The following is a 26952-nucleotide window of genomic DNA, read 5'->3' on the forward strand; positions in this document are numbered from 1 at the left end:
CAGTACCAATAGATTTATCTTTCTATAATGTAGGGAAAAAGTCATATTATTTTATGCTCTATAACTCCCAAAGGTTAAACTTGTGATTTGACAAAGCACTTCACAGACTATTCTCACTTGAGAGCTGGACCTTTTGTCGTCATGGCATAATATGAAACAGGAACCTGTCCCTTTTGCACAGGATCTTCTTAATTGAAGCTGGCCTTGCTGAATCATGTGCCTGCCAGGAACTAATTAATCTCCCCTCCTACTGGGCTTCTCAATCACTCTGCCCGAAGACTTGGGGAAGTGGTTGAATTTCTTGCATGATTGTTCCCAAGGATGCTGTAGTTGCATATTGTGAGAAATGCTCACAATAAAAACCGGGACACAGGACTTGAGCAGCAAAGCGAGGTGTTTATTTATGAGTCTGCAGAGTTGGGCACACCGTCAGCCAGGAGAATGTGGGTGCCAAAAGAGGGAGCTGGCTGCTTTTATCCCTAACGCATCTAAAGCCCCCCTCCCTCTCCCTTTACTTCCCCATTTCTCCATGCTGGATACTTCTGGAGTTACAATCTAATGCGATTATCTAAATGCCTCTTTTGTGATTTGTAAATATGCTAACGCTGTCAACTCCCTTCTCAGAGATTCTCTAATTACATTTGCCATTGAGACCCTCTAATTACATTTGCCCTTTGTTACTAATGATTTTCTACTGGTTTGGGAGTCACTGTTTTCCTTGTTTCTTACAATATCACCTCAGATACTGGTTTATTATATTGTACTTTCACTTTTATTTCCTAAATTTTCAATGGAAGAAGGTAAGATTGTCCATCATAAGGCAGTTGGATTATATTTACTCATGAACTGAGACTTATAAAACTGTTCTCTTTCCTTAACCCAGTCTGGCAAAATGGCCCATCTCCTATGAATTTATTTCCTTTGCAAGCATGTGGAGTGGGAGGGTGGAATGGAGGGTGTAAGTGTTTTCAATGAGGATAAAGAAGGATTAGAGAGGATAATAGTCACATGGAGTTAAGTAGGGGAAAAACAATGTGAAACATCTTCTTAGCCAGTTTGCCATCTTAGAGATGGCTTTACTGAGATTTTTCTCTGATATAGTAACAATAAAATCAATCAATTTCATGATTTAAGTGGCAGAGTCCCTAAGAAGATCTTAAAGGGGCCACAAATTTGCCCAAGTAGTTAAATCTCAGTTAAATTTTAGTAGCGTGATCTATCTAGATGCTGAAGGGCAGAGAAAAAGCCATGTAAGGTCACGTGTATCTAGAAAGTATCTTTCAGTATAAGTGCTATATACATATATATTTAGCAGGTCTGAACCTGGCCCATGGGGAGAGTGTGGAAGCTGGAGTTAAACAGACTGGGATTTTAACCCTTTCATTAAAAGCACTGTAGCCTTAGGTGAGTGATCCTCTTCAAGCATTTGCTACAATTTCTGGCAATGAGTAAATACTAAAATGTCAGAGGCTATTATTATATGAATGACCCTAAATAGAGTCTCACTTGCATCCAAGAACTTTATTAATTCCTATTTAATTACCTAAGCACCCTAATAGGAATGCTGGTTAAAACTACAGATGAATGTTTTATTACAAATGATATTTTACATTGAAGGGCTTTTTATAAGTAACTCTTGCAGTGACAGGAAGGAAAAGTGTTAGAGGTATAGAACAATTTTAGAGAAAATGCAGACCATGTGTTATTTAAGACATGTCTGCTATTGTTATAAGGCAATTTAAAAGGGAAAACAATATTTTACTAAGAGAAAGTAGAATTTTATTTAAAGGCTACAGAAGAAACCTGGAATGAGACAAGCGTTAAAATTGGGCAATTCTGACAAAGCTAAAAGAAGAAGAGCCAAAACTAAAATAAAATAAAACTGAGGAACCAGCCTTGAGGAGTATGAGTGCTGTTTGGGGATTTTTCGGATTTCTGCATACAGTGCTTAGTGTTGTGGGGGTGATGATTCTTCTATTTTCCATATAGCTGTTCTTTTTCTATAAATATCCAAACAAAAGGGAATTTAAAACTATAATTAACGCTCTCTTTGAGACATTTTCTCTCTGTAACATTTCTCTCTTTCCTACAATCAGGTGAAAATGAAATCCTTGCAACTCTACGTGCAATTTCCAGCAAAAACCAGATCTGGAGATCATATATTGGCATGGGCTATTATAACTGCTCAGTGCCACAGACTATATTGCGGAACTTACTGGAGAACTTGGGATGGTAATGTATTACTTGATTAACAACAGAAGTATTGCAATTTGATTTGCATGATTCTCCCCTCTTTCCCTCGTCCCCTACCCCTTGGTGCCTCTGAATTTGACCTCTGACACCTACACTTACACTGTCTCTAACCTCCAGGAACCTACCAGGATTTCTGTGGCTTGGGAAATTTCCCTACTCAAATGTAGAGGAAATAGAAGTTTCTTCCTGCTTTTATTCCCATAAAACATTCTAGAGCTCTAAACTTGGGATGCTGGTAATCTCTTTCTGTCTGTGACTTAATGTCTATTCTGCCTTTGTAAGCACATTTGAGCAAGATGTCCAGCCTGCAGCAGAGCAGATTCAGGGCTTTATTCTTTGGAAACACTGGAAATTCTAAATAGCCTTAGAACTTACCCAGTGAGTCAGAATCTTGGTCCATTTTCTTATGTCAGGAGTGCCCATTGTTTCTCCCTGACTCTAATATTCTGGATTTATGACCTAGGAGAATATGTGAATAGGCTTTTTAAATAATCCTCACCTGAGGGAGGATATGTTTATTGATTTTAGAGGGGTGGGGGTGGAGAGAGAGAAAAAGAGAGAGAGTAGCATATCAAATGAGAGTAACGTCAATAGGCTGCCTCCCATATGTGCCCCAACTGGGAATCGAATCTGCAACCTAGGTATGTTCCCTGACCAGGGATTGAACCTGCAACATTTTGACACATGGGAAGATACTCCAACCAACTGAGTCATCAAGCCAGGACTGTACAGGCTCTTATAGAAATGATAGTAAGGAGCGAAGCTGTGCGTGCTTAGTTGCTTGTTCTGCTCGTTCTGTTTTCATCCCACCTATCAGTAACTTATGCCTAGTCTTCTAGGAGTATGTGTGAGTGTGTGGTGTGTCTGCCTTTGTCCCTGCCTACTCTGCCTCCCACTGATTGCAGGACTCTGAAAGTGTTTCTCCCACACTTGGAGGAAAACTTCCCAAGGCACTTCCATACTATTTTGCTATTTTCCATTGCCATTTGCTGTATGATAAAAAGAATGAAATGGAGGTTTGCATCCCAAATACTAAACAATAAAACACCTTGGATATTTCTTGAGAGGCAGAGCCCATGGCTCCTGGGAGCAGGTTAGGAGCATCTGCTTCTTCTGCCCATTGGAAAATACTGCCTGACGGTGGAGGAAAGATGGGGACCCCGAGCCTTTCTATCCCTTTGTTCTGGATCAATGTCATTGTATACACCAGTATTTTTTAACTGAAACTTAATTAAATGATGCCTTAGTCTTCAAAGGAATGTGTACACTTATTTCTAGCATAGACACACAAACCACATGTGGGTAGGCAATGATAGTTCGTAGGTGATTTTCTTTTTTTAGTTAGTGTATGTGAAGTAATTTTAATTTCTGTTAGGTCCATTATTATGTGAGGACAGAGTAAGCGATTACCTCTGCAATTGAAAGACATTTATAGCAAGATGCAGAGATTATCTTTTACATTAGCATATATTAAAAACAAATCAACTTTAATAAAGGGAAGGTAGGGCTTCCCTATGGGAAATCATGACATTTATCTCCACATGATTTTTTAAAATATCAAGCGCATGCTCCCCAGCAATAAACCTTAAACATTTGCTGAACACCTTGCATCTTAAAAAAATTATTTAATAAAATTTTGTCAGAATTAATTTGAAATCTGAGTGACCAATATTCTCATTTTTGTGTAACTCCTTCATTTAAGGTACTCTCCACCCACCGTCATGAGACAAGAGTACTGAAACACTCATTAGTCCATTTTTTTTTTTAACCTTAAAGCAGAAATAACCCTGGCTGGTGTGGCCCAGTGGACTGAGTGCTGGCCCCCAAACCTAAAGGTTGCTGGTTTGATTTCCAGTCAGAGCACATGACTGGGTTGCAGGCAGGTCCCCAGTTGGGGATGTGTGAAAGGCAACAGATCTGTTTCTCTCACACATTGATGTTTCTCTCCCTCTTTCTCCCTCACCTCCCCTCTAAAAATAAATAAATAAAATATTTTTTAAAAAAAGCATAAATAATTGCCTGTCCTAGAAAATTCTGTGCTTCCAACAATCTTACTGTTTCTTCCAGTCAACACCCGAAGATAGGGCCCCTGTCTCCCAGCCTCTTAAAGGGCAGGAGCCTAACTTTTATGAGTGTCGGTTAGCAAACCCAGATGGGTTTCCCAGGGAGCAGTCCCCTTCTTCCTGCTTCTTGTACCCTTTGATTTCCCTGACTCTACTGAGCCTTTGCTCATGCACCTCCTCGTTCCCTCATTCTGTCTTTGAAATATTCAGTTACCTCTAAAATACACATGAGGAGAAAGACAGACATGCAGATTCATCTGAGAATACAAACTGACAATTTTGAAATTTTGAAGAGTAAACCTAATAGCCTACTTAATTTCAAACTTTACGCAGTGTTCTTAGTGTACTAGGAATGGATGTGCAGCAGCGACTACTTACGAAATGTGGACTTTCACTCGCCCTTTACTACCCACAAGCTTAACTGGTTTCTGTGTGTTTGGGTCGGTGAATGAGTGAGTGTGTTTGGCCATCAGCACAGCCAGCACTCACCTGCTACCTCAAGTCCAGGTGTCAAGTTCTGAGGACCAAGGCATTTGTTTGGCTCAGGGCACAGTGTAGGCTGGGAGGGGAGCAGAGCACCTTGGCATCTTTTGTCTACTTTTGCATAAGTGCAAGTGTAGTCCTGGTTGGTGAGAGTGCTTTGTCCTAGATGCAGTTTTTCGTGTCCCATCATTATAGGTGCCAGATCTGTTGGCATAATCACTTCTACCTTGCCATCCCTGTCCAGACTCTTAGTTACAATATGCTTCATTTCTTTATTAATAACAGAACAGGAAAGAAACAGCAACAAACTAGTGTTTCTTCTTTTGGTGTGTGTGTGAAAGTATTAGCATTTTTGAGGGCATCTTTCCACTGTGGTATTGGCAAAAGTTTGAATGGTAAACTCCATTTCAGAAGCAAATGTCTTGCCTTTCTTCCCCATTAGAAAATAAGCTGCAAAAGTACATGAATGGGCAGCAGCACTCCAGCCTACTGAATACTGGCCAGTGGCCTTCGCTCTCCGTGGCTATAGAGATACTCACCATATTGCTTCCTGGCTGTGAGCTGATGTGTTAGTTTATTTTAGGAGCTGCCAGCAATATGAGAGGGAGACAACGTTCTTTGCTTTTCAGTCCTGGTTTTGAGTGCATTTAAAAATATTGTTCCTCTCCATTCTCTGAAAGTGGATCTAAACCAGAAGGTTCTACTGCGCCTCACCAGCACTGATAGGAAGAGCTGTGCACATGCGGGTGGTAGACTTCACCACCCCTCTGAATGGTTTCCATAGAGATGAAACGAACAAATTCCGGTGACGTGAGGTGAAAATAAATGTATAACATAGCCTCGAAAGAATACAAACATTTGGACTCTTATAAGAAAATGTATATCAGGTCTAGAATTTATTTTATGGGGTCCACTATTCCAAATTTTTGACTGCTGATAACATCATTAACTAATATCAAAATATCTACATTTTCTTTAGGGCTATTTCTATTTTGTGTAACTTTGGCACAGAGATAAAATGAGAATCTCATGAATATTTGTCCTACTGCAAAACCCCCTGCTACTTCCCTCTTTTTCAATTCCAAAAGAAAGTCACAGTCAAAATCATAGAGAATACGGGTTATTTTAGAATAACTATTAATGCCATGTTGAAACAAGCATCCTATTTAAATAGGACAAAATGCCTTCTTGGATATGTAGATACTTTGTTTTTTAACCTTAAAATGCACCTAGACATACAAACTCAGTTAAATAGCCAGTTGGAACATAGATATTGTAGATCATAGACACATTTTCTTAATCACTATGTTTTGCCTAATTGTTGAGGTTAAACCCCTGTATGCAAGATGTTAGGCCCTGTGGTAGGAACTTTTATTCTCAAATGAGGGTTTATTGTTATCTCCCTGTTTGAGATTCACTGATATAAGGGTTTTTTGATAGATCATTGTGAAGGGCTTTAATGTCTGTTTTGGTTTAGTAGTGTAAAAGCCTGTAGATTATTTTTTAAAGTTTACCAGTAAAATAAGTGGGTTCATATGTTTGTCATCTTTGCAAGAAAACAATTTTAAAGCTCTCTAATTAGCATCAGCCTAAGCTGGGACTTACATAGAGGTTGACAAGGACAGAAAGAATGAATAAAGAGAGGGGAAGAGTAAATCCCAAAGGCTGTGATGGAAGGAATAACAGTCTCAGGTATGAAGGACGATGCTTGAGAGGCCTGGGGCTTCCTCCTGCAGGGAATGAGGAGCCATCCCATTTGGGAAAGAGAGTCAAATACACACACTTGCAGCACAAATAGTTGATAATTTTGTATTTGAAGCACTGTGCTGGCTAGCATGGCAATGAAGAAGAAAGGGGTGGCAGAGGACACCAGAAGGAAGACTAATGGCAGTTGGTCCTTATTTGGGTCTCAGAAAGATCTAGAGTTTCTTCTTTGAGAATTATCAGAACAGTGGTGCCTTTCAAGGAATAAGAATATTCAGGAAGAGGAAGTAATTTGTTTGGGGATGTAGTTGGACGAAGAATAGGGAATATGAAGTTGACATGGGAGATGATGAATATCCAGGAAAAAATAGTTTCCCAGTAGAAATACCTAGTAAAAATATCTGAATAGAACTACGAGTAAATTCTTCAGGGAGAACTCTGTTTACTTATTAAATTTTTTAAGGGCCAAAATAGAGAGAAAAGCCAACTTTTTAAAACAACCAAGATCTGGGCTGGATTTTACCATTTTCAAGTGCGCTAGATAGTATGAGTACTAAGGAAATATAATATAGGCGGTGCTAACGCCATTGATCACCAAAAGAAATCGATAGAGAGCATTTTAGTTACTTGCCTCAGTTCACAGGCAAGTTAAAGAATTAAGGTTGAAATCCAGGGCTTCTTAGTATTGTGGACATCCAGGGAAACCTGTGAAGCACCATACTAGTTAAGGGAGTACAGACTGGTATCCTTCCCTAGAGGAACATGCCAATATGTACTGAAAGCCTTAAAATTAATTATTACATAATTCAAAATTTCACTTCTAGAAATTTACCCGAAGGAAATAAGACAAAGATAAGGCTGTTCACCATTGTGCTGTTTCTAATATTTAAAACCAAAAGTAATATTCAGCTTGAGGGGCCTCGTTAAATAAATAATAATAAATTAAATAATTTAATACCACATAACAATAAAGTTTAAGTTTTGGAATGATATTTAGAATTATCAGAAACTGCCCATGGAAAAAAATTCAGGATACAAAATTTTACAGAGTGTAATCAATCTTATTTTAAATGTAAATATTATTTTGATATGCAAAAGAGACTGAAATCAATTAACCTGATTGTGTTCATTACTTTGCAAAATATGCATATATCAAATCATTACATTGTACACTTTACAAATATACTATTTTACTTGTTAATTATACCTCAATGAAGCTGAAGAAAAAGGAATGTATTAAAAAAGTCACAAATCAAGCAAGGGACAGAAACATAACCGAAAAATGGGCAGCATACTTGAGTGTGCCCATCACAAAAGAGAAAAAGACAAAGACTGAAAAGAAATTCACTTAAATGTTTACTTTTGTTATCTTGGAGTTTTAAGATTATGGGTGATTTTATTTTCTTGATAGTTATCCAAGTTTTTCAACTTTTTACAGTGAATGTGTATAAGACAGTCAGAAGAAAGTTTGCGAACGTGTTCCAGACCCATAGAAATGGTTACTAAATGGTAGCTGATACTTTCAACATTTAGAACATACAATAAAAAGAAAGTAAAAATTGTTAATCTCACCACCCCAGAGAAAACTACTGTTTACATTTTCACTGACTTGTTTTTACAAATTTGCAAAAATAGTATCACAGTATTTACAATTTAACTTTTTTTTAAAATTTAAGTTTTAATATGAATATATCATGAGCATCTTCCATGTCAGCAGATACATTCTTTTCCATATCATTTTCAATCAATGCATAATGTTATGAGCAATTGTCTCTTTAATTACTCACCTTCCAGTGGAAACTTAGTTTGTTGCTCATTTTTCAGTGCTGTGATGGGTTCTTCGGAGCATTGCTTTCTCCCAGTTGTATATTCCATACCTATATTTATGGATATACTAAATTTTTCCCATTTGTTAGATGGACTAGCTGGTACGAGGGTATACATTTGTGTTCAAGTTTGTGCATCTGTTTGTCAAATAGTGATCCTGAGTAAAATGAAAGTTTTGTGCTTAGCCAGGCAATCTAAACGTACATCTTGGAGGCAGGCCCTGCTGTGTGCAAGAGTCTTATCTGATCTGAGGTTACAATTGCCCCTTGTCTGTGCCTTTTGTGTGACTTCATTTATGCTTAGATTCCCTTTCTACTTTGTCTGCATCATGTACTGTGTACCTCATTCATTCCAGTTCACCACCCACTTAGAATCTGGCAAACTGACTTACAGTTCCTAAGCCAGGCTATTCAAGGAGTTAACTGAAGCAAAAATTTACTCTGCTGGGTAGGCGCTTGCATGCAGACACACACACACACACACACAAACACACCTACATTAATAAAAGTTTCAGGAAAGTTATTTCAGTCTTGACATTGTACTTACTTGGATTGGCAAGCTCCCCCACCCCACTCCTCCTTAGAGGTAAGATTATACATTGATTTCAAAGCCTTCACAAAAGAAAAATAAAAGATGGATGGAAATATTCTGCACGTGATTACCAGAACAGGAGAGAAAGGAAAAGGGCTTGAAAAAACAAAACAAAAAAACCTAAAGTTTTTTTTCTAATACTCTTCTGGCGTGGAAAGGCAAAGCAATAGAGATATGGACCAATGTCAGTCACATGTGGGAGCCTGGACCCCAGTCTGACCCACTTTGGTCAAAGAGATAGCGGCCCTAAGTCCTCAGTTACTCTAGCCTATCACCTTACTTTATTTTCTTTAAAATGTCCATAATTCTGAAATAATTCATTTATTTATTATCTCCTTTCCCTCATTACTAGCGATTAGGGACTCTTATCTGTTGTGCTCATTATGTGCCACCAGATGTTTGTGGTGGAATTCTTGCTGTGATAATTGGCACTGTTACATTCAATGTCATCGTGTTGTGAATGTTTGTAGGATGTGTGAATGAATGAAGGAATAAAAAAAAGGATGAAGGTACTGAGAGGGTTACCTCATATACCTAAAGATACATTTTTGGTAAATAACCGGAGGAGATAAGATTAGAATCCATGTTTTTGATGCCTTCTAACTATTTCTATCCTTGAATTTTGATAGCTATGGAGTTAATGTACCTATATAGACTCAATAACTTATGGATAGTGAGAATTTAAAAATACACCTCTGTTAATTTCTTAGGAGCACATAGAACTTCTGGTTGGTATTAAACAAAGATTCTCCCACCAAAAAACAAGTCTTTTGAGTATTAGATATGAGATTCTTGAATACTTTGCTATTGTGAACTGTGAATAGGGTGAGCTTTTTATTTTTAGATAGAGGACAGATAAGGAAGTCAGATTTCTATTTATATATCATAGGTAGGCTCAAGTGGGTTGTAAGAGCCAACTTACAATAAAACACACACATACAATAATATCATTAAAATAGAAATTAAAATTAAAATACCACTTGGCGGAACAGAAAAGTAAATACTGATTATCCTCCAACAAAAAATAATATTGTTACTAGTATTTAATTCTGAGCTTCCTAAAGAGGCCAAAAGGGAAGCTTATTGATCTGTTATTTAATTCTCAGGTGAGACAAATTTAATTTTCAGCTAGTGAATTCTAAAATGAAGACATTTGGTAATCTTTTCTGAATAGTGGAGTCATAGTGTGGACATGGCCTTTTGTGTCCCTCACAGGATCACTCAGTATACTCCATACCAGCCAGAGGTATCTCAGGGGAGACTGGAGAGTTTACTGAATTACCAGACCATGGTGTGTGACATCACAGGCATGGACATGGCCAACGCATCCCTGCTGGATGAGGCTACTGCGGCTGCAGAAGCCATGCAGCTATGCCACAGGTGAGAGGCCCAGCATGAGACTGTCAGGGTAAAGGACATCTTCCAGTCTTTTTCCTCTGTGTCAAAAGCTCTGATTATTTCCTGGGGATGCATTTCTAGAGGTAGAATTGCTGGGTCATGGTGTGTAGTTAGTTAATAATTGCTTTCCAGTTCCTCACCTTTTTTTCTTTCTTTGCCTTGTGAGTACCCTCCTGGTAGAATTCTCATGTAGATAGATGGCCATCTGGTTGGGAAACCTGCCCACATTTATGGTGTATCTGTCTGAGGTTTCATGCCTCTGGTCTTGAATGTCCATGTAAGTCTCTTTCTTGGCCTTTGCAGACTTGAGAGGTGGTAAGCCCCAAACCTGCTCAGCAAGTGTGGAGGTTTCTAAGTTGCAGCCACAGGCCCACCTGCTTTCCAAGTAGCCCTGGGGGGTGGGGGTGGGGGTTCAGGCTCTTCCTCCTGCCTTGGATAGACAGCTACAAAGGAACCCTGCCTGCCCTCCCACCCCTCTGGTTATTATTCTTAGCTTTTCACTCATTTTCATCATTTCTCTTCCTCATGCATCTGCTCTGCCATCTGCAACCACAGATTTTGCTAAATAGGATTGAAATTGAATTTCAGTGAAAATCTATTCAGTAAAGGTCATTATTAGTCATTAATGACCCAGTGTGTTTTGAACTGTTGACACCACAAATGTCCAAACCTGTGAATAATTTTTATAAAAGTTTATTTGAGCCAAACTGATGGCATATATGCCAGGGAGCGAGATCTCAAATGTTCAGGAGACTAACAGGTTTGCAGCTTCTTTTATGCATTTGAAATTAAGGAGGGAATGTAAGGAAGATTACGTGGAGGTGGGAGAAAAACAAGTGGGATTGGATTATAAGATAGTTAACAAAATAACGTGCTTTCTTGATATTGGTCCGTGCTTCTTTCAAAGGTGTAAACTAGACGCACAGAAACAATGGTCAGGGCCTGCTTAAGGAAAAGATAAGCTTTTTACTAAAAAAGCTATATGCCTGGGGTGTGACTACCCACCATAACCTTCCCAGTTAGGGATTTGTGATTGGATCACCATGTGAAGTTACTTTCCATAGAACCCCTTTTTTCGTCCACACTGCTATGCTCAGACTTTCCCTAAGGACCATCTTTACTTTGCATTCTTAGACAATACTCTGATTTCTTTAATGTTCATGCTTCAATGTGATTTTCTTTTTTAACAGGCACAACAAGAGGAGGAAATTTTTTGTTGACCCTCGTTGCCACCCACAGACAATAGCTGTCATCCAGACTCGAGCCAAGTAATTACTTTTATTCATATTTTGAACTCAGGGATAATGTTATGCTCATTCTGATTGATTTTCTCCTTCACTTCCAAACTGATTGGAGGTGAACCTGGTTTAAATAGGGGTTGTTGAGCTTTACTTTCCCTCCCACTTTCTTCCCAGGATCTCGCTGGTAAGCAAAATGTATCAGAATTGAGGAGAAAATACACAGTGCCTTTAGTTCTCTTTGCTTTTTATTATGTTTTTAAAAAATATTTATTGATTGATTTGAGAGGGAGAGAGAAAAGCATTGATTTGTTGGGCCTCTTATTTATGCATTCATTGGTTGATTCTTGATGGGGCATTGAACCCGCAACGTTGGTGTATTGGGATGACACTATAACCAACTGGACTACCTAACCAGGTCTGCTTTCTTTTTGTAAAAGGAAATGTATTAAAATAATTTCTAAAATGTTGTGGCAACTTTGAAAAACAGGAAAAAAATGGAACTCTCACACAGCTGTTAAGATTTTATGTGTATTCCTGCAAACATAGTTGTAGTCTGTTGTTGGTGTAGAAGGATGTAGAAGAAAGCATATTGTATTTTAGTACTGCAATCAGATAAAACAAATACAGCACAGCTACCACTTGTGCGTGTGTTTGTTTGCTTTCTTCTTGTAAAAGCTGGATAATCTTCCTCTTACCCATACCACCATCTCTTCAGAAGGGGTTTCTCACAGATACAGGAATTAGGTGGTTTTAGGAACCTGAGGAGGGTCTCCTCCTTGTCTTACCGATGGCTTTCTTTCCATTCACCTAAGAATGATGCAAGGGAAGGTGATGATGGTGCTGCTGTTACTGATACTGGTTCTTTAGCCCTAGGAGGCGATGTTTCTGGTCTCCTCTCAGGAGCTGGTTCTGATAGGAAAGGGGAGTGGTAAGGCTGGATGAGAGAAACAGAAGCTGAGCTGTTGGATGCAATTGAGTTTGTGTGCAACCCTGTTACCACTGAAGGTCTGGGTATGGCATGTGAGAGAAAGAGAGAGAGAGAGAGAGAGAGAGAGAGAGAGAGAGAGAGAGAGAGAGAGAGAGAGAGAGAGAGAGAGAGAGAGTTGGGATGGGGTGGTAAGTGGGCACTGAGAAAGGACACAGTATGAATGCTGTCAAGAGAAAGAAACTGTAAGTAACTTAATTTTCCCCTGTAAACCAAAAACCATCATTGTTTTTTGTCTTCTCTCTTTCCAGATATGCTGGAGTCCTCATTGAGTTGAAGTTGCTCCATGAAATGGACTTCAGTGGAAAAGATGTCAGCGGAGTGCTCTTCCAGTACCCGGACACTGAGGGGAAGGTGGAAGACTTTACTGACCTTGTGGAGAGAGCCCATCAGACTGGGGTAGGCAAACCTCTCCTTGGGGGGCCTATGGAAGTGTGTCTCAACTTTGAATTATTATTATTATTTTTGGTGTGTCTTAATGTATATACCTGTATCACCTAGAAGAGTAAAACTGTTTCCTTCCTACCTCTTTCTTCAAGTTTGTTTTGTTCATTGATTCCTGGTACATAATAGGCACTCAGTAAATATTTTAAATGATTGAAGTAAATGAAGTTCACATAATATAAACCAACTCTGCCAGTCTGCCTACAGTGGGGGTAATTTGCTGCTTTCTCACTGTTCTCAGGGACAGTAACAACCTTGTCCATTTTCTCTTGTTCCCTCTCTAGACCTTGGCTTGCTGTGCTACTGACCTTTTAGCTCTGTGTATCTTGAGGCCTCCTGGAGAATTTGGGGTAGACATTGCCTTGGGCAGCTCACAGAGATTTGGGGTGCCCCTCGGCTATGGAGGACCACATGCAGCCTTTTTTGCAGTTAGAGAAAGCTTGGTGAGGATGATGCCTGGAAGAATGGTGGGAGTAACAAGGTAAAGCAGCTCATGCTTCTCCCCTTGTATTGTGGCTGTGGTTTTCCCTGCTCCGTTTGGTGATCACAAAAGTTGTAGATTGCCCTTTAAACTTAACTGGGTTGATTGGAGTTGATTAAAGAAATACAACATAGATTCAGAAGAGACAATCTGATTGGCATGTGAACTGGTTAGTACCTCTTCTCTAATGCTGTGAGTTTGAGTTTGTACATATTTGAAAAGGTGTAAGTGTAATTCATAACATATTTGTTCTGAAGTCATATAAATGAATTTATTTAGGTTGAAGAAATGCCTTAAGAGACTGAATATTTTAGGTGTGTTTTATATCTAACTACTTTCTTTCTTGAAAGTATTATCATGCCACACGGCTATGTAAAGACAAGTGCAATGAGAGAGTATCATGCACATGATTTCCTAGTGGCCCACCATGTGGCCATTGGAGAATTTCCAAATATACTTTCTTGAGGGCTTCTCCTCAGGTTAAGAATTTAAATGAATGCCATGATTATTATTGGGAAATTTAGCACCATCTTTTTGACCCTTCATGAAAACTGATCTATCAATATAAGTGAATAGTATGAAGTAATGAATGATGTGATTGTGATCTGAAGTTTGAAAGTTCTCTTGATTTGCCACAGGATAGCAAAAGGCACTTTGTTTTTTAGCGTAAAAATAAGTTTCTCCAAGTATTCTTCCATTAGCTTTTTTCATTGATGTCTCTTCACCGGACAAGATGAGGCACAAGGGCTTTTTTTAAAAAAAGATTTTATTTATTTACTTTTAGAGAGGGGAAAGGAGGGATAAAAAGAGGGAGAGAAACATGATGTATGAGAGAAACATCAGTCAGTTGCCTCTCTAATGCCTCTAAGTTGGAACCCGGCCCACAACCCAGGCATGTGCCCTGACTGGGAATCGAACTGGCAAACTTTTGGTCCATTGGCTGACACTCAGTCCACTGAGCCACACCAGCCAGGGTGGCACACAGCTTTTTAGTTTAAAAACATTTAATGTATTCATTATTGTCTGCTGCTCTTTATATTGAACTTCATACCTTTCTGGAAAATAGACCCCAACGCTTGATGAAATAAAGGATAAGACTGCTAAATATTTGTGTTTATCTAAATGTTTAATTGTATTAGAAAGGGGAAATGTTTATTACAAATAAGAGGTAAGTTAATAACATCATTTTAATTTACAGCCATATAGTCACTTCAGTTTTCTAGTACAACGACACTGTTTCCTTTGCCAGATATTTCCCTTTTTTCTGAGTCTGCCAAGCAGCTCAGCATGAAAGTTAATCCTCAGTCACCATTATTATGGTAGGCTGGATAATTCCTGGAAAATTTCATTTCAAGGTTCCCAGTCTTATTGTATATATCTCGCTTAAATCCTCAAAGACTAAAAATTAGTAGTCCTAGTTAGAAGAGGATGATTTGGGAGTTCTTTCTTTATGGCCTTGTACCCAAGTAAATTTGCTGAATCTACTTCAAGCTGGGAAGGAAAAAAACCAGTCCATTTATGACAATTTCTGGTGCTATGGTTACCTGTGCTAATTGGATGTTTTATTCTTGGCCCAGAGATGCCACTGGGAAAGAAGTATATCGTCTTGCTCTTCAAACCAGGGAGCAACACATCCGGAGAGACAAGGCTACAAGCAACATCTGCACAGCTCAGGCAGGTCTACAGAAATGAGCTACTCATTCATTCACTAAGTTGTTCATTAATTTATGCACTCCTTTTGAACAGTTTGCACACCAGAAATGTTAAGAGCTTATTGGTAGAGAAGCCTTGTGTTCTTGTCAGACACAAAATACAGTGTATTTTACTGGTGCTCTGTATGCACACACATCATACTTCAGGGTCTCTAGCATTCTTGTCCATAGGGCAGGTTTATCATGGGTGGTGACCGGACACCTTTTCTTTGGGCTGAGATGGAGGCCCTTCAGGCTGGGGTGAGGCAGGCAAAGTGAGGGTGCTTGAGGTGACTGTACTTGAAGAGATGGTCCTGACTGACAAGCTTGTGGTGATTACGGGCTACTCTTACTTGGAGCTCATGGGAGACATTCCTGAAGTGGATGAGATAAAAGAAGAGGAGTTAATGGGAAGTTGCCCAAGGGCACAGGTCAGGAGGAGCAGTATTTTCCAATACCAGCCAACTCCTGGGATCAGAAGTGGGGCTACTTCTGAGCATATGATCTTTTCTGGGTCTGTCTCTTTCCATCAGGGTCAGAGGAAAGATCCCACCAATACCTCCATGGGCAGTATAGTGCTCTCCCCTCTCAAAGCACCAGCAGGTTTTAGAAAGCCTCTCCAGGGAGGCAGATGATAAGGTCTTCTTATAGTTAGTTCTAAAGCCATTGGTCTTTAGAGCTGTCTCTTCAGTTAGTTTTCTTGTATTATTTTTTGCCTCAGAATGTGGCTGCTTCTTTTCAGGTAGGAGCTCTTCTAGCGTCACAGGAAGGAGGCATTTTCACAGGCGTTTCCTCTGTTGATGTCTAATGGATCTTTACATGATGCCTTTACTTTCTGTTGTTTACATTTGTTGAAATCTCTGCTTACATATTTTCCCTTCCTCTGCAGCAGACTGCTCCTGTCTTACCCTTTCTGCTCATGTTCTTCCAGAAGGTGTGTCTGATCATGAGTGCATTAGGGTTTTCTAGTTTTTCCCAATGAACTTGGTCTGTCTATAATGAACAAATTATGCTCATACTTTTCTACTTTTCCAGGTCATGTATAGCTGATATTTAATTATTTAACTTGATTATAAAAGATGTCTATCTTTTAAAGCAATTATTAAAGTAATGTTCACCCTGGAGGTAGCCATACTCTTGTCTTCTGACTTTAAGCTTCTCATTCTGGAGATTTTTAACTCTCTATTATCTATTTCATTCCATGTGTTTTCTTTTCAAGTTTGGTTTCATTAAACAATTGCTTGTAACTCCAGTGTGACTCTCTTTGTAAGCTTAAAATTATTTTCTTTTGTTAAAAGCTGACTGCTGTCTTTTGTGTTGTTCCTTGAACACTGTGTTTTTGACTCCACACTTCTACTTCTTGTAGCAACCGCTCTGCTCTTCTCAAGGCTGCCCCTTTCCTCTGGAGCATGAGGGTCTACACTTGAATTCTATTAGTTTTGCATCATTGATGGTACAGAGCTGTTTTTTAAATCTGCAAGTGTGTTACTCAGTCTATTTTTAAAAAATTTCTATAAATTTGTGACATTTCTACAGATATCTGAATTTGCAAGATATCCTGTTTTTTTAGTCTCTATTCCTCAGCTTCTACCACAACAAGCAGTATTTTTTGTTTGTTTTTGTTGTTAGCTTTTTCTAAAGCCTGGTGTATTGGGGCACAATTTACATTTTATTAGCACTTTTACTGAGATATAACTCCCCATAAAATTCACCTATTTAAAGTATGCAGTTCAATGGTTGATAGCATTTTCACGATGTTTGCAAATATTACCAGAATTTCATTTCTGAGCATTTTCATCACCCCTAAAAGAAACTCATTCCTAATAAGAAATCAGTCCCCATCTTTCCCCCTTCCCACAGCCCCTGGCCACCACTTGTCTTTCTGCCTCTATGGATTTGCCTATTCTGGATATTTTAAAAAAATTTTAAATTTAATTTAATTGTTGTTCAATTACAGTTGTCATATTTCTTCTGCTATTGGTCTCCCCTGCTCTGCCCTATTCTGGATATTTTCATATAAATGAGATCATACAATGCATTACCTTTTTGTGCCTGGCATCTTTCATGCAGCATAATGTTTTCAGGTTCATCCATACTTTAGCCTGAATAAGTACTATATATTTTTTATTTTTATTTTTATGGCTGAATAATGTTCCATTGTATGGACTTACCACATATTGTTTATCCATTCATCAATTGATGGGCATTTGGGTTGTTTCCACTTCAGGGTATTTTGAATAAGGCTGCTATGCACATTCATGTATAAGATTTTGTGGCGACATATTTTTTCAGTTCTCTTGGGTATACAACCAGGAATAGAGTTGCAGGGTCATATGGTAACTTTATGTTGAATGTCTGAGGAACTTCCAGATTGTTTTCCAAAGTGGCTGCAACATTTTACATTCTCATTCCAATATATAAGGGTTCTAATGTCTCCACATTTTCATTAATACTTGTTATTGCCCATCTTTTTGGTTATAGCCATCCTAGTAGGTGTGAAGTTATATTTCATTGTGATATTGATTTACATTTTCCTAATAACAAATGTTTTTGAGCATCTTTTCATTGCCTTTTGATTACTTTAAGTATCTTGATTATATTGTTTATCCAAATTATCAAAGAAATCTGAGTTTTCTTGGTCTCTATCTTTGTTTTTTCTGAATATCCTTGGATGTTCTAATGCCTTTCCAAGATTTTTTTTTATTAACAATTTTATTTATTTGTTTGTTTGTTTGTTTATTTATTTATTTATTTATTTATTTATTTATTTATTTTAGAGGGAGGGGAAAGGAGAAAGAGAGGGAGAGAAACATCACTGTGTGGTTGCCTCTCACACACCCCCAAGTGGGGACCTGACGTGCAACCTAGTCATGTGCCCTGACTGGGAATCGAACCAGTGACACTTGATTTGCAGGCTGACACTCAATCCACTGAAGCACAGCAGCCATCTTTCCAAGATTTTTGAAAGCAACTTTATAGTTCTCATCAGTTTGTTGCCCAGTCACTTAATAGTTTCCAGTGTGAGGAAAGAATGATCTCTAGGTTAAAAAGGGACCTGAACCAACTTCCACAAGGCTACTGTGATGGGATGCTTTCACAGAGCCCACGCTTCTGTTCCTTAGCAGCACAGCCATGAGCGTCTGGGTACACTTGTCATGGATCGTTTACTTCAGACTTGCCTTCTCCATCGCTGTAAGGTGTTGTGGTGCTTCTGTATTTATTTCTAATTGTTATACAGAGTCCACAAAAGTGTCTTCATTCTCTTTGGGATTTTTGGTGTAAGAAAGTCAATTCCTGTGTTCTGATAATCTTTTCCACCTCATTTTCTTTATTGACTGGTGAGTGTGTACTCTGAGAATTTTTGAGAACTGTTTCTTGTTTTGTAGTTGCCCCATAGAGATTTCTCCTAGCAGCCAAGCAGAGAACATGTGTACCTAACAAAATTGATCTGATAATGCACATCATCCAACTTAAAGCACTGTGTTCCTCAGTTGAGTAGAATGTGTTCCATGTGGTGCTCCTTCCTACCCTGGGGTGAATGGCCATTATGGTGGACCTTGAACCGCTAACTTAGCACATTAGGACAAAGCTGCTCTACTGGGACTAGAAATCTCAGAGAAACCCTGGGGGCTGCTGTGGAAGAATCAAGTGAACTAGACAGATGAAGAGCCTGAGACTTGAGTTTGGACAAGTTACTAGGGTGATACTGTATGGTTAGAAGACCGTGTATTGGCAGGATCCAAGGTGAATAAACAGATGAGGTATGGGGCCAAGAGGAAGAGAAGAGGCGAGCCTCCATCCCTTCCCCCAAGTTGATATTCATTTTGGTTTCTGACCCCAGCCGTCTCATTTTATCTTTCTCCCCAGCCCAAGGTGCCATCTTGGTGGTCCCTTCTTGCTGCCCATGTAGAACTCCCTCACTGACACATCCCTGGAGTTCTCTGTGTCCCTTATCTCCAGGAGATTCCAATGCCATTCCTTTCAGTTTTCTGTCACACTACAATGACATTTATGTGTAAATAGTTTCATGAAATCTCAGTCCAGTGGTCAAAAGTAAGTGCCTTGCTGTCTGTCAGCAGGGAATAAGCCAATAGGTCCAGTTTTCCTTCTCTATTATATCTCCTGCTAACTCGTTTTGGTTTTATTCCCCAGCCTCCTGCATTTTATCTTTGGTAGCTCTTTGCCACATTTACCTCTTGGTTGTTGAACTTCAGCTTCTCCTGCTTTATTTAAGGCCTCAGAAGAATTGTATTCCCAAGCTCTTTTGTTTTTGAAAATTTTATTGCTTTTATCCTTCAAGAACCCCTTTATAATGGTCACATTTCAAGGTTTAATATAGTGAGTCCATGGTACCTGGGCTACCGTGTTTCCCCCTCAGGTGTTCAGACATGTTATAAATGGTCCCCAACTATCACAGAGAATGCAGGAAATGTGATCATTTTTGCTTTGTCGCTGTTTTCAATTTTGGCAGCTCAAGTCAAAATTATAGTCCCTTCTACATTGTCCTCCATCACATTTTTGAAGTTGCTTCTTTAAATGCTCTTGTCATTTTAGGCTCTCTTGGCAAATATGGCTGCCATGTTTGCAATCTACCATGGTTCCCGTGGGCTGGAGCATATTGCTAGGAGGGTGCATAATGCCACTTTGATTTTGTCTGAAGGTGGGTTGGTTATCTTTTTAAAAACTTTTTGGCATAACAAGACTGATAAACATGAGTAAGTGAAATTGAAAACTTATTAGATGTTCAATATTGTATGCGGAATTGAAAGTCAAATAAAAAACTGGGAAGAATATTTTCAACTTCTGTGATAGACCAAGTTAATATTTTTAATATATAGAGCTCTTACTGCCCCATTCCATACACAAGAAGAATGAATACCCTGAGAGAAAAATGGGGAAAGGGCATTAAATGTAATTTTAAAAGGAGTAAGTACACGAATAAATGGTCAATAAACATATATAATTTCAACCTCACTATTACTCAAAGAAATGTAAATTGAAACAATAAAATAGTTATTCTCCCATTACACTGGCAAAGATGAAAAAGAATGCTGATATTGATATGACTTATATAGAGGCAGTTATACAGTACTATTGAAAACTTTTAAAATGTATGTATAATTTGATCCAGAAATTCTACTTCTAGGAATATATCCAAAGGAAATAATCAAATAGGGAAGTAAAGGGTTTCCATTGAAACACTGTTTGCAAGAGTGCAATCTTGGAAATAGCTTAAATGTACAAAAATAAGTAATTAGTTAAATTATGGTACATCTGTAAGTTTGACTATATACAGCCATTAAAAATAATGATGTCGGGTTTGATTTGTAGAAAACCAAAATGTTCATGAACTGTAGTCCCGCTTCTATATCGTGGTTCGCTTATCGTGGCCTCACTGTATTGCGGGATTTTAAAAAATATTATATTTAATTCTTTATCGCAGATTTTTTGCTATGTTGCAGGATTTTGCGGTACTGTATACGTATGTTGTTAAAGTTACATAGGTTTAAGAGTGTAGAATACGTTTAAGAACATAAGTAGTGTGCAAAAGGTTAATAAGGGAGTGCGAAAGGTTAATAAGGGACTGGGAACAGTTTATAAGTGTGTGGGAAGGGTTTATAAAAAGCCTTAAAATATATATAAATACTAAAATAAATGTAAGGTTCCTACTTCATGGATTTTCACCTATCGCGCAGGGATCTAGAACATAATACCCACGATAAATGAGGGAATACTGTATGAAAATTTTAAACATGAACGCACATATACATACACAACTTCTAGAGGAATATATAACAGAATGTAACCACTAATTATTTCTGAATGGTGGATTTTGGTGATTTTTCTTCCTTTTTTAGATATATTTTATTATTTTTTATAACTAGGGCAGGAACAGACTATGTTAGAGTAGGAGTTACCTTTATTCCTCTGTGAAATGTCAGTGGTGGAGGAGCAGGTTTCTGTGTTGGAAACTGGTTGATTTCCGATCTTGTCTAGGTCTCAAGAGAGCTGGGCATCAACTCCAGCATGACTTGTTCTTTGACACTTTGAAGATTCAGTGTGGCTGCTCACTGAAGGAGGTTCTGGGCAGGGCTGCTCAAAAGAAAATCAATTTTCGGCTTTTTGAGGATGGCACAGTAAGTCAAACTTAGTTTTATTTTTTTAACAAATTTTCTACATTTTCATGACTTATGTCATTAGAAGTTTTCCTCTTTGTTTAAAAGAAAACTGTTAGGGCAGCCTTGCTCTGAGAAATCACCCAGAGACCACTGTGGAATTAGGAAATGGGTTTATTGAGGGAAAAGGGGGGGAAGGGAGGGAAGGAGAGAGGCAGCTCCCAGACCAACTCAAGGGCCCATAGGAACAAGGGGAATGCGGAACAGGGAATGGGGACTCCCGGTCCTCCTCGTGGGTCCGTAGGAGTCCCACCTGTACTTCTGCAGGCACCTTTTTTATACTTGTCAACCACACACTTTGGTGAGGGTGAGTTTGCTTATCAACACATTCAGTAGATCATTTATATCTCATTGCTCCCCCCACCCCCCCACCAGGTTAGTTAACATATCAGGGCTAGGTCCATTACCATTTCCCCTGGGAATGGTTTCAGTCCATCAACACGTCTTTTGGGAACTGCTAACGCCATCAGCATATCTTTGGGAACGGCTAAGTCCAGGCCCAGGTTGATTAGCATATACCTAGGTCCAGGTGTGCATTCTAGCTCCCTCCATGTTCTGACAAAAACCAATAGTGGAGCTTTGGGTACAACTTATTTTTTTATGAACTGTTTCTATTTCCAGTTTGGAACATTGTGACTCTTGAAAGGATATTTCATTCTCATCTTTCCTCAGATTTTATGTTTTGGTATATGGGACTGTTAGGCACATATTTTCTTACTCCTCTCTTCACAATATGACTTTTCAAGGTAAAGGCTATGATAAATGATATAATAAAGTAATTTAGGAAGAAACAAAACAGGTGAGCATACCCAGTACCAGTAGGAGTACCCTGTAACCATCAGAGTGTTAAGAGTCCAGAAATGGCTTATAAAACTATAAACTCTGTGAAGTCTGGGGTTGGTCTACGTCCCCTTTGCCTAAGGGTCCATTTGGTAATAAACTCAGTACCCTGATATTTTAGAACAACTGGGAGTTTTGTCTAGCACCTTCTCCCATTTGACCTTGCTTGGGTTTCTCCACTGATCTTGGTGTTGATAGCTGATGTTTTCTCTTTTGTTTTGATTTCTGTAGCTTGGTATTTCTCTTGATGAAACAGTCAATGAAAAAGATCTGGATGACTTGTTGTGGATCTTTGGCTGTGAGTCGTCTGCAGTAAGTGAAATAAAAACAAGCATTTTTCATGACTATTTGAGGTGGTATCAAAGATGGGTTTGCCTCTTGTGGACCTGAGTGTGAGTGGCGGTGTGGGGCAAGTGTGACATTGGGTAGCCTGCTGTTAAAACTCTGCCACTGATTGTCACTTGCTACTGTGACTGCTGATACAGGTCACTGCTATATCTCCAGCCAGGACCATGCACCTAGGCTAGTTGGAAGGATGGTTAATGGTATTTAATCAAAACTGTCCCTAATATAGAGATTCATGACATTGGTGTGTTGGTTATGTTGATGCTGGGAAAATTATGATACTCACTAATGCAACAGATATTTGTTGAAGACCTAATATGTGCCAGGTACTATGCTAGGCCCTGAGAATAGTGGTGAATTAAACATGATTCCTGCACTCATGGGGCTTGTATTCTAATGAGGATTCAAACGAGTAAGATTCCAATACATGTGATGCTATGATGGGTGATGTCTGAAGACGCTCTTTGAGCACAGAGGAGGGACTTCTCACCAAGATTTGGAAGAAATTGTTCTGAGGTCTGAAAGATAAATAGGAGTTACCTAGACTTAGATGGAATAATTGAGGAAGAGGAGGAGGCCAGAGATATTCTAGATCAGGAAAAACAGCCACAAAGTCTAGAAGGAGAGAGATTACTGAGACTGAAGCAGTTCAATGTGACTGAGTTGGTTTCTAAAACAATGAAATAGCAGGGAGATGTGAGGAGAAAATTTACAATTCCATGGAATGAGAATGAAAAAGAGAGTTGTCAGTAGCTACCAAGACCCATGGCCAGGTGCTAATCACAACACTACACAGCCTGGTGCATAGAAAGCACTCAGTATTTGTTGAATGAATACATGAAAGGAAGCATTTACTAAAGAAGTTGAAATAGGTTCTGGAGTGTTGAATGTTGCTGTCCTGGTTGTCTGTGTCCCCTTTGAGAGAGGACTTCAGTATCAAATAAGAAATATAAATCATATTACTCTCTCTTAAACTTTAATTAATAAACAGGTCTGAATAAGCGTCTTCCCTCTAAACTGCACTAAATTCAGTCACATCTATTCATTTCACATGTTTGAGGGATGTTTATGGAAGGCCCACCAGAGCCTCTAGATAGCCATATTACCAACCTGGGGCAGAATGAAGAGCAAGCCATCAATTTAATTATATATTCTATATATTAATCCTTTATTAGATGTATGATTTGCAAATAGTTTTTCCCATCCTGTGGGTTTTCTCTTAACTCTCTTGATAGTGTCCTTTGATGTGCAAAAGTTTAAATTTTAATGAGTCTACTTTGTTTTTTTGTTGCTCATGCTTTTGGTGTAGTTTTAAGAAACCATTGCCAAATCCAAGGTCATTGCCCCTAGGTTTTCTTCTAAGAGTTTTAGCTTTTAAACTTAGGCCCTTAATCCATTTCCATTTACTTTTTGTATGTTGCATAAGATAAGGATGCAACTTTATTCTTTTGCATGTCTATATCCAGTTTTCTTAGCACTGTTTGTTGAAGACATTGTCCTTTCCCCCATTAAATGATCTTGGTATTTGTATTTTATTAGACTTCTCAAAGATAAGAGAGCAGTGTCAAGTGAGAATACTTATGTGTTATCATGGTAACTTTTTGGATAGCCTTTTAAAATAAATTTATTGGAACTTGCTTCATTATTCAAGGAACATGCAGGAAATGTCAACTTTTTTGCAGTAAAAATTGTGCAGTTTTTCTTATTTTCTGTGGCTGAGGTCAACAGAACTTAAAAAGAGTGCTCTGGAGAATTGCCACAATTCATAACTCCTGACACCTGTCAAGGGGGAGGGGGTGACTGGGTGGAGGGGCTGTGCTAGGGTATTTCTGGTGCTCTGTCAGAGTACATGCTGACCAGTGGCCTGGGGTTACCACAAGTGGTTCTGTGCACGATTCCTGCCCTTTAGTTTCTGTGGTGTCTCCATGCAGGAGCTTGTTGCTGAAAGCATGGGCGAGGAACGGAGAGGTATTCTAGCCACTACCTTCAAGAGAACCAGCCCATTCCTCACAAATCAAGTGTTCAACAGGTTTGTGTGACTAGTGTGATTTCTACATTGTGTGGCTTCTGATTTTGATGTGATATGGCCAGGTTATTGTGGCTCATTAATAAATCATCGCCATAAGGATCCCATTGCTGACTTGGGCAAAGCAGATGTTATTTCCTTTTGGCCCTGCTTCCTTGGCAATGTAACCCCTAATTCTATTCATCAGGAAGAAGGGAGTTTAGATGCACAGTTGCCAGGCTGAAGAGCATATGCAGGAATTCAGCATTTTCTTCTTCCCCACCTTCCCCTCATGCCCTCAGGCAGCTCTTGTCCTGAGCCATCAGCTGAGGTTCATGGGGTTTCCATACCCTTTCTTCTGAGGCTTTGTTGGCAGGTTGGCATGCCCCAATTTGCTCTGTGTGTTAAAGGTAAATTTCAGTGTGTCTGATTTCTCAGCAAGATATGCATGGACTCTGAACTAACTATATTAGCCCAGGTCATGTGTTTTGTGTTCACAGCTATCACTCAGAAACAAATATTGTTCGATATATGAAGAAATTGGAAAACAAAGACATTTCCCTTGTTCACAGTATGATTCCACTGGTAATTACTACTTTTTCCCCCGTTTCAACCCCACCCTGATCCCACCTCTTTGGGTCACATCTAACATGCTACAAGTGGGATGGTTGGCCATGTGGGGAGATTGAAGGGCTGATCATACGGACCATGGGAAATCACTAATGTGATATTTTGGCTGTGCTTCTTAAAGGGGTCCTGTACCATGAAGCTCAACAGTTCATCTGAACTCGCAGTAAGTAGGTCACATCTATTAAGAAGGAACTTGTTCTGACTTGCACATGACTAGAGAAAACTGCTACTGGGACTGTGATTTAATAACTACTTTAATAATCCTTTATCTTGCTATTCAACAAGCTTGGCAGAAACTCTAATTTTACCACAACCTAATCATTTAAATTTATGAGTAAAATTATTTTTAAACATTAAAATAATGAACTATATAGTATTTATACCTTCCTACCCTCCCACTCTCTTTTGTTAAACCTGCCACATTAGAAGCTTTTATTTTTATCCATTTGTCGTTGTTAAGCTCAGAAGAATCTTAAGCCTTCTTTCTCAAAAAATTTGAGGTTTTTATTTATTGTGTCAACAGAAAATTTGCATAACCTGCTGCTGTGGTTGGTAAGCATCTCTCCTAGGTTAGGGTCCACTTAGCTAAGTTATGTCGTTTCTTTTATTTCACAGGATTGTTCTGATGTGACAAATCACATCAGGCAAAGGAAATTATTTCATACTATGACAGGAAGGTTTCTCGCATTTGCTTTTCTGTTGTTTTGTTCTGCTTAATGAAGAGGCAATAATATATGTGCTATTAAGAGTTTGAATAAACTATACTTGAAACAACTCATTGGATTTCATGGATATAAATCTATTTTCGGGCCTTATTGTCCCTAAAAAGATAGAAAAAGGTTTTAATTTTGCGTAAGTTCCATTTCTGGGACTCTGTGACCCACTTGTAAAATGAAGACAGTAGTAGAACTTAACTTGTAAGACTGCAATGAGTTAAATGATGGAATATATTTTAAGTGCTGAGACTAGTGGCTGGCACATAGTAAGCACTGTGTTAGATATTGCTTTAATCATTATCATCCTCATGCTCATCCTCAAAGTTAATATTACTGCTGTTACAATATGTATATATGCATATGTTTTCTCCTTTCTTGCTCTTCAGCCAATCACATGGAGTGAATTTGCAAACGTCCACCCCTTTGTGCCTTTGGACCAAGCTCAAGGGTACCAGCAGCTTTTCCAAGAGCTTGAGAGGGATTTGTGTGAGCTCACAGGCTATGACCAAATCTGTTTACAGCCTAACAGGTAAAGGGGATTTCTTCGGTGGTGTGAGTTATTGTTTGTGGTATAACACCATCTTAAAACTTAGTGTTTTGAAATAACAGATATTTCATATCATTCTGAGAGTTGAGTGGACAGTTCCATTCCACTGGGGTAGATGACTGGAAGGTCTAAAGTGACCTCATTCACATTGCTGAGAAGTTGGTGATGGGCTGTTGGCTGGGAGAAGTTAGTTGAGGACATTGACCTGGGTCTTGGTTCTTCTCTATGTGGACCTCTCCGTGTGGTTGCTTGACCTTCCTTGCAAAATGAGGTCAAGATTCAAAGTTGAGTGCTCCATGATGGAAGGATGTGGAAGAAACAAACCTCAAGGCTTAGCTTCTGAAGTTACTCAGCCTTGTTTCCAGAGTATTCTTTCTGTTAAAGCAAGTTACAGGGCCAGCCCAGGTTGAATATGGGAGGGGACAACACCTGGATGTGAATGTTGAGAGTCATGGCTCCTTGTGGGACATCTTTGGAAACTAGTTAGTTACTACACCTATTAATACATATTCCTGGGCCCCACTCTAGACCT

General features: G+C 38.9%; 1 protein-coding gene across 4 annotated transcripts in view; it reads left to right on the forward strand.

The window, feature by feature from the left end:
- The window catches only part of GLDC (glycine decarboxylase), a 90611-nt gene that overhangs the window by 22378 nt on the left and 41281 nt on the right, over window positions 1-26952 (forward strand). For all 4 annotated transcript variants that reach the window (XM_090274108.1, XM_090274106.1, XM_090274105.1 and 1 more), the window contains exons 3-15: window positions 2097-2232; window positions 10137-10301; window positions 11510-11587; window positions 12797-12944; window positions 13274-13470; window positions 15048-15144; window positions 19716-19821; window positions 21159-21298; window positions 22409-22489; window positions 24454-24551; window positions 25028-25112; window positions 25279-25320; window positions 26260-26402. In XM_090274108.1, the coding sequence (XP_090130234.1) occupies window positions 2097-2232; window positions 10137-10301; window positions 11510-11587; window positions 12797-12944; window positions 13274-13470; window positions 15048-15144; window positions 19716-19821; window positions 21159-21298; window positions 22409-22489; window positions 24454-24551; window positions 25028-25112; window positions 25279-25320; window positions 26260-26402 (1516 nt within the window). The remainder of the gene's footprint in view (window positions 1-2096; window positions 2233-10136; window positions 10302-11509; window positions 11588-12796; window positions 12945-13273; window positions 13471-15047; window positions 15145-19715; window positions 19822-21158; window positions 21299-22408; window positions 22490-24453; window positions 24552-25027; window positions 25113-25278; window positions 25321-26259; window positions 26403-26952) is intronic.

This window comes from Furipterus horrens, unplaced genomic scaffold, assembly GCF_987537825.1.
Source record: "Furipterus horrens unplaced genomic scaffold, mFurHor1.1.pri manual_scaffold_4, whole genome shotgun sequence".
Lineage (NCBI taxonomy): Eukaryota > Metazoa > Chordata > Mammalia > Chiroptera > Furipteridae > Furipterus > Furipterus horrens.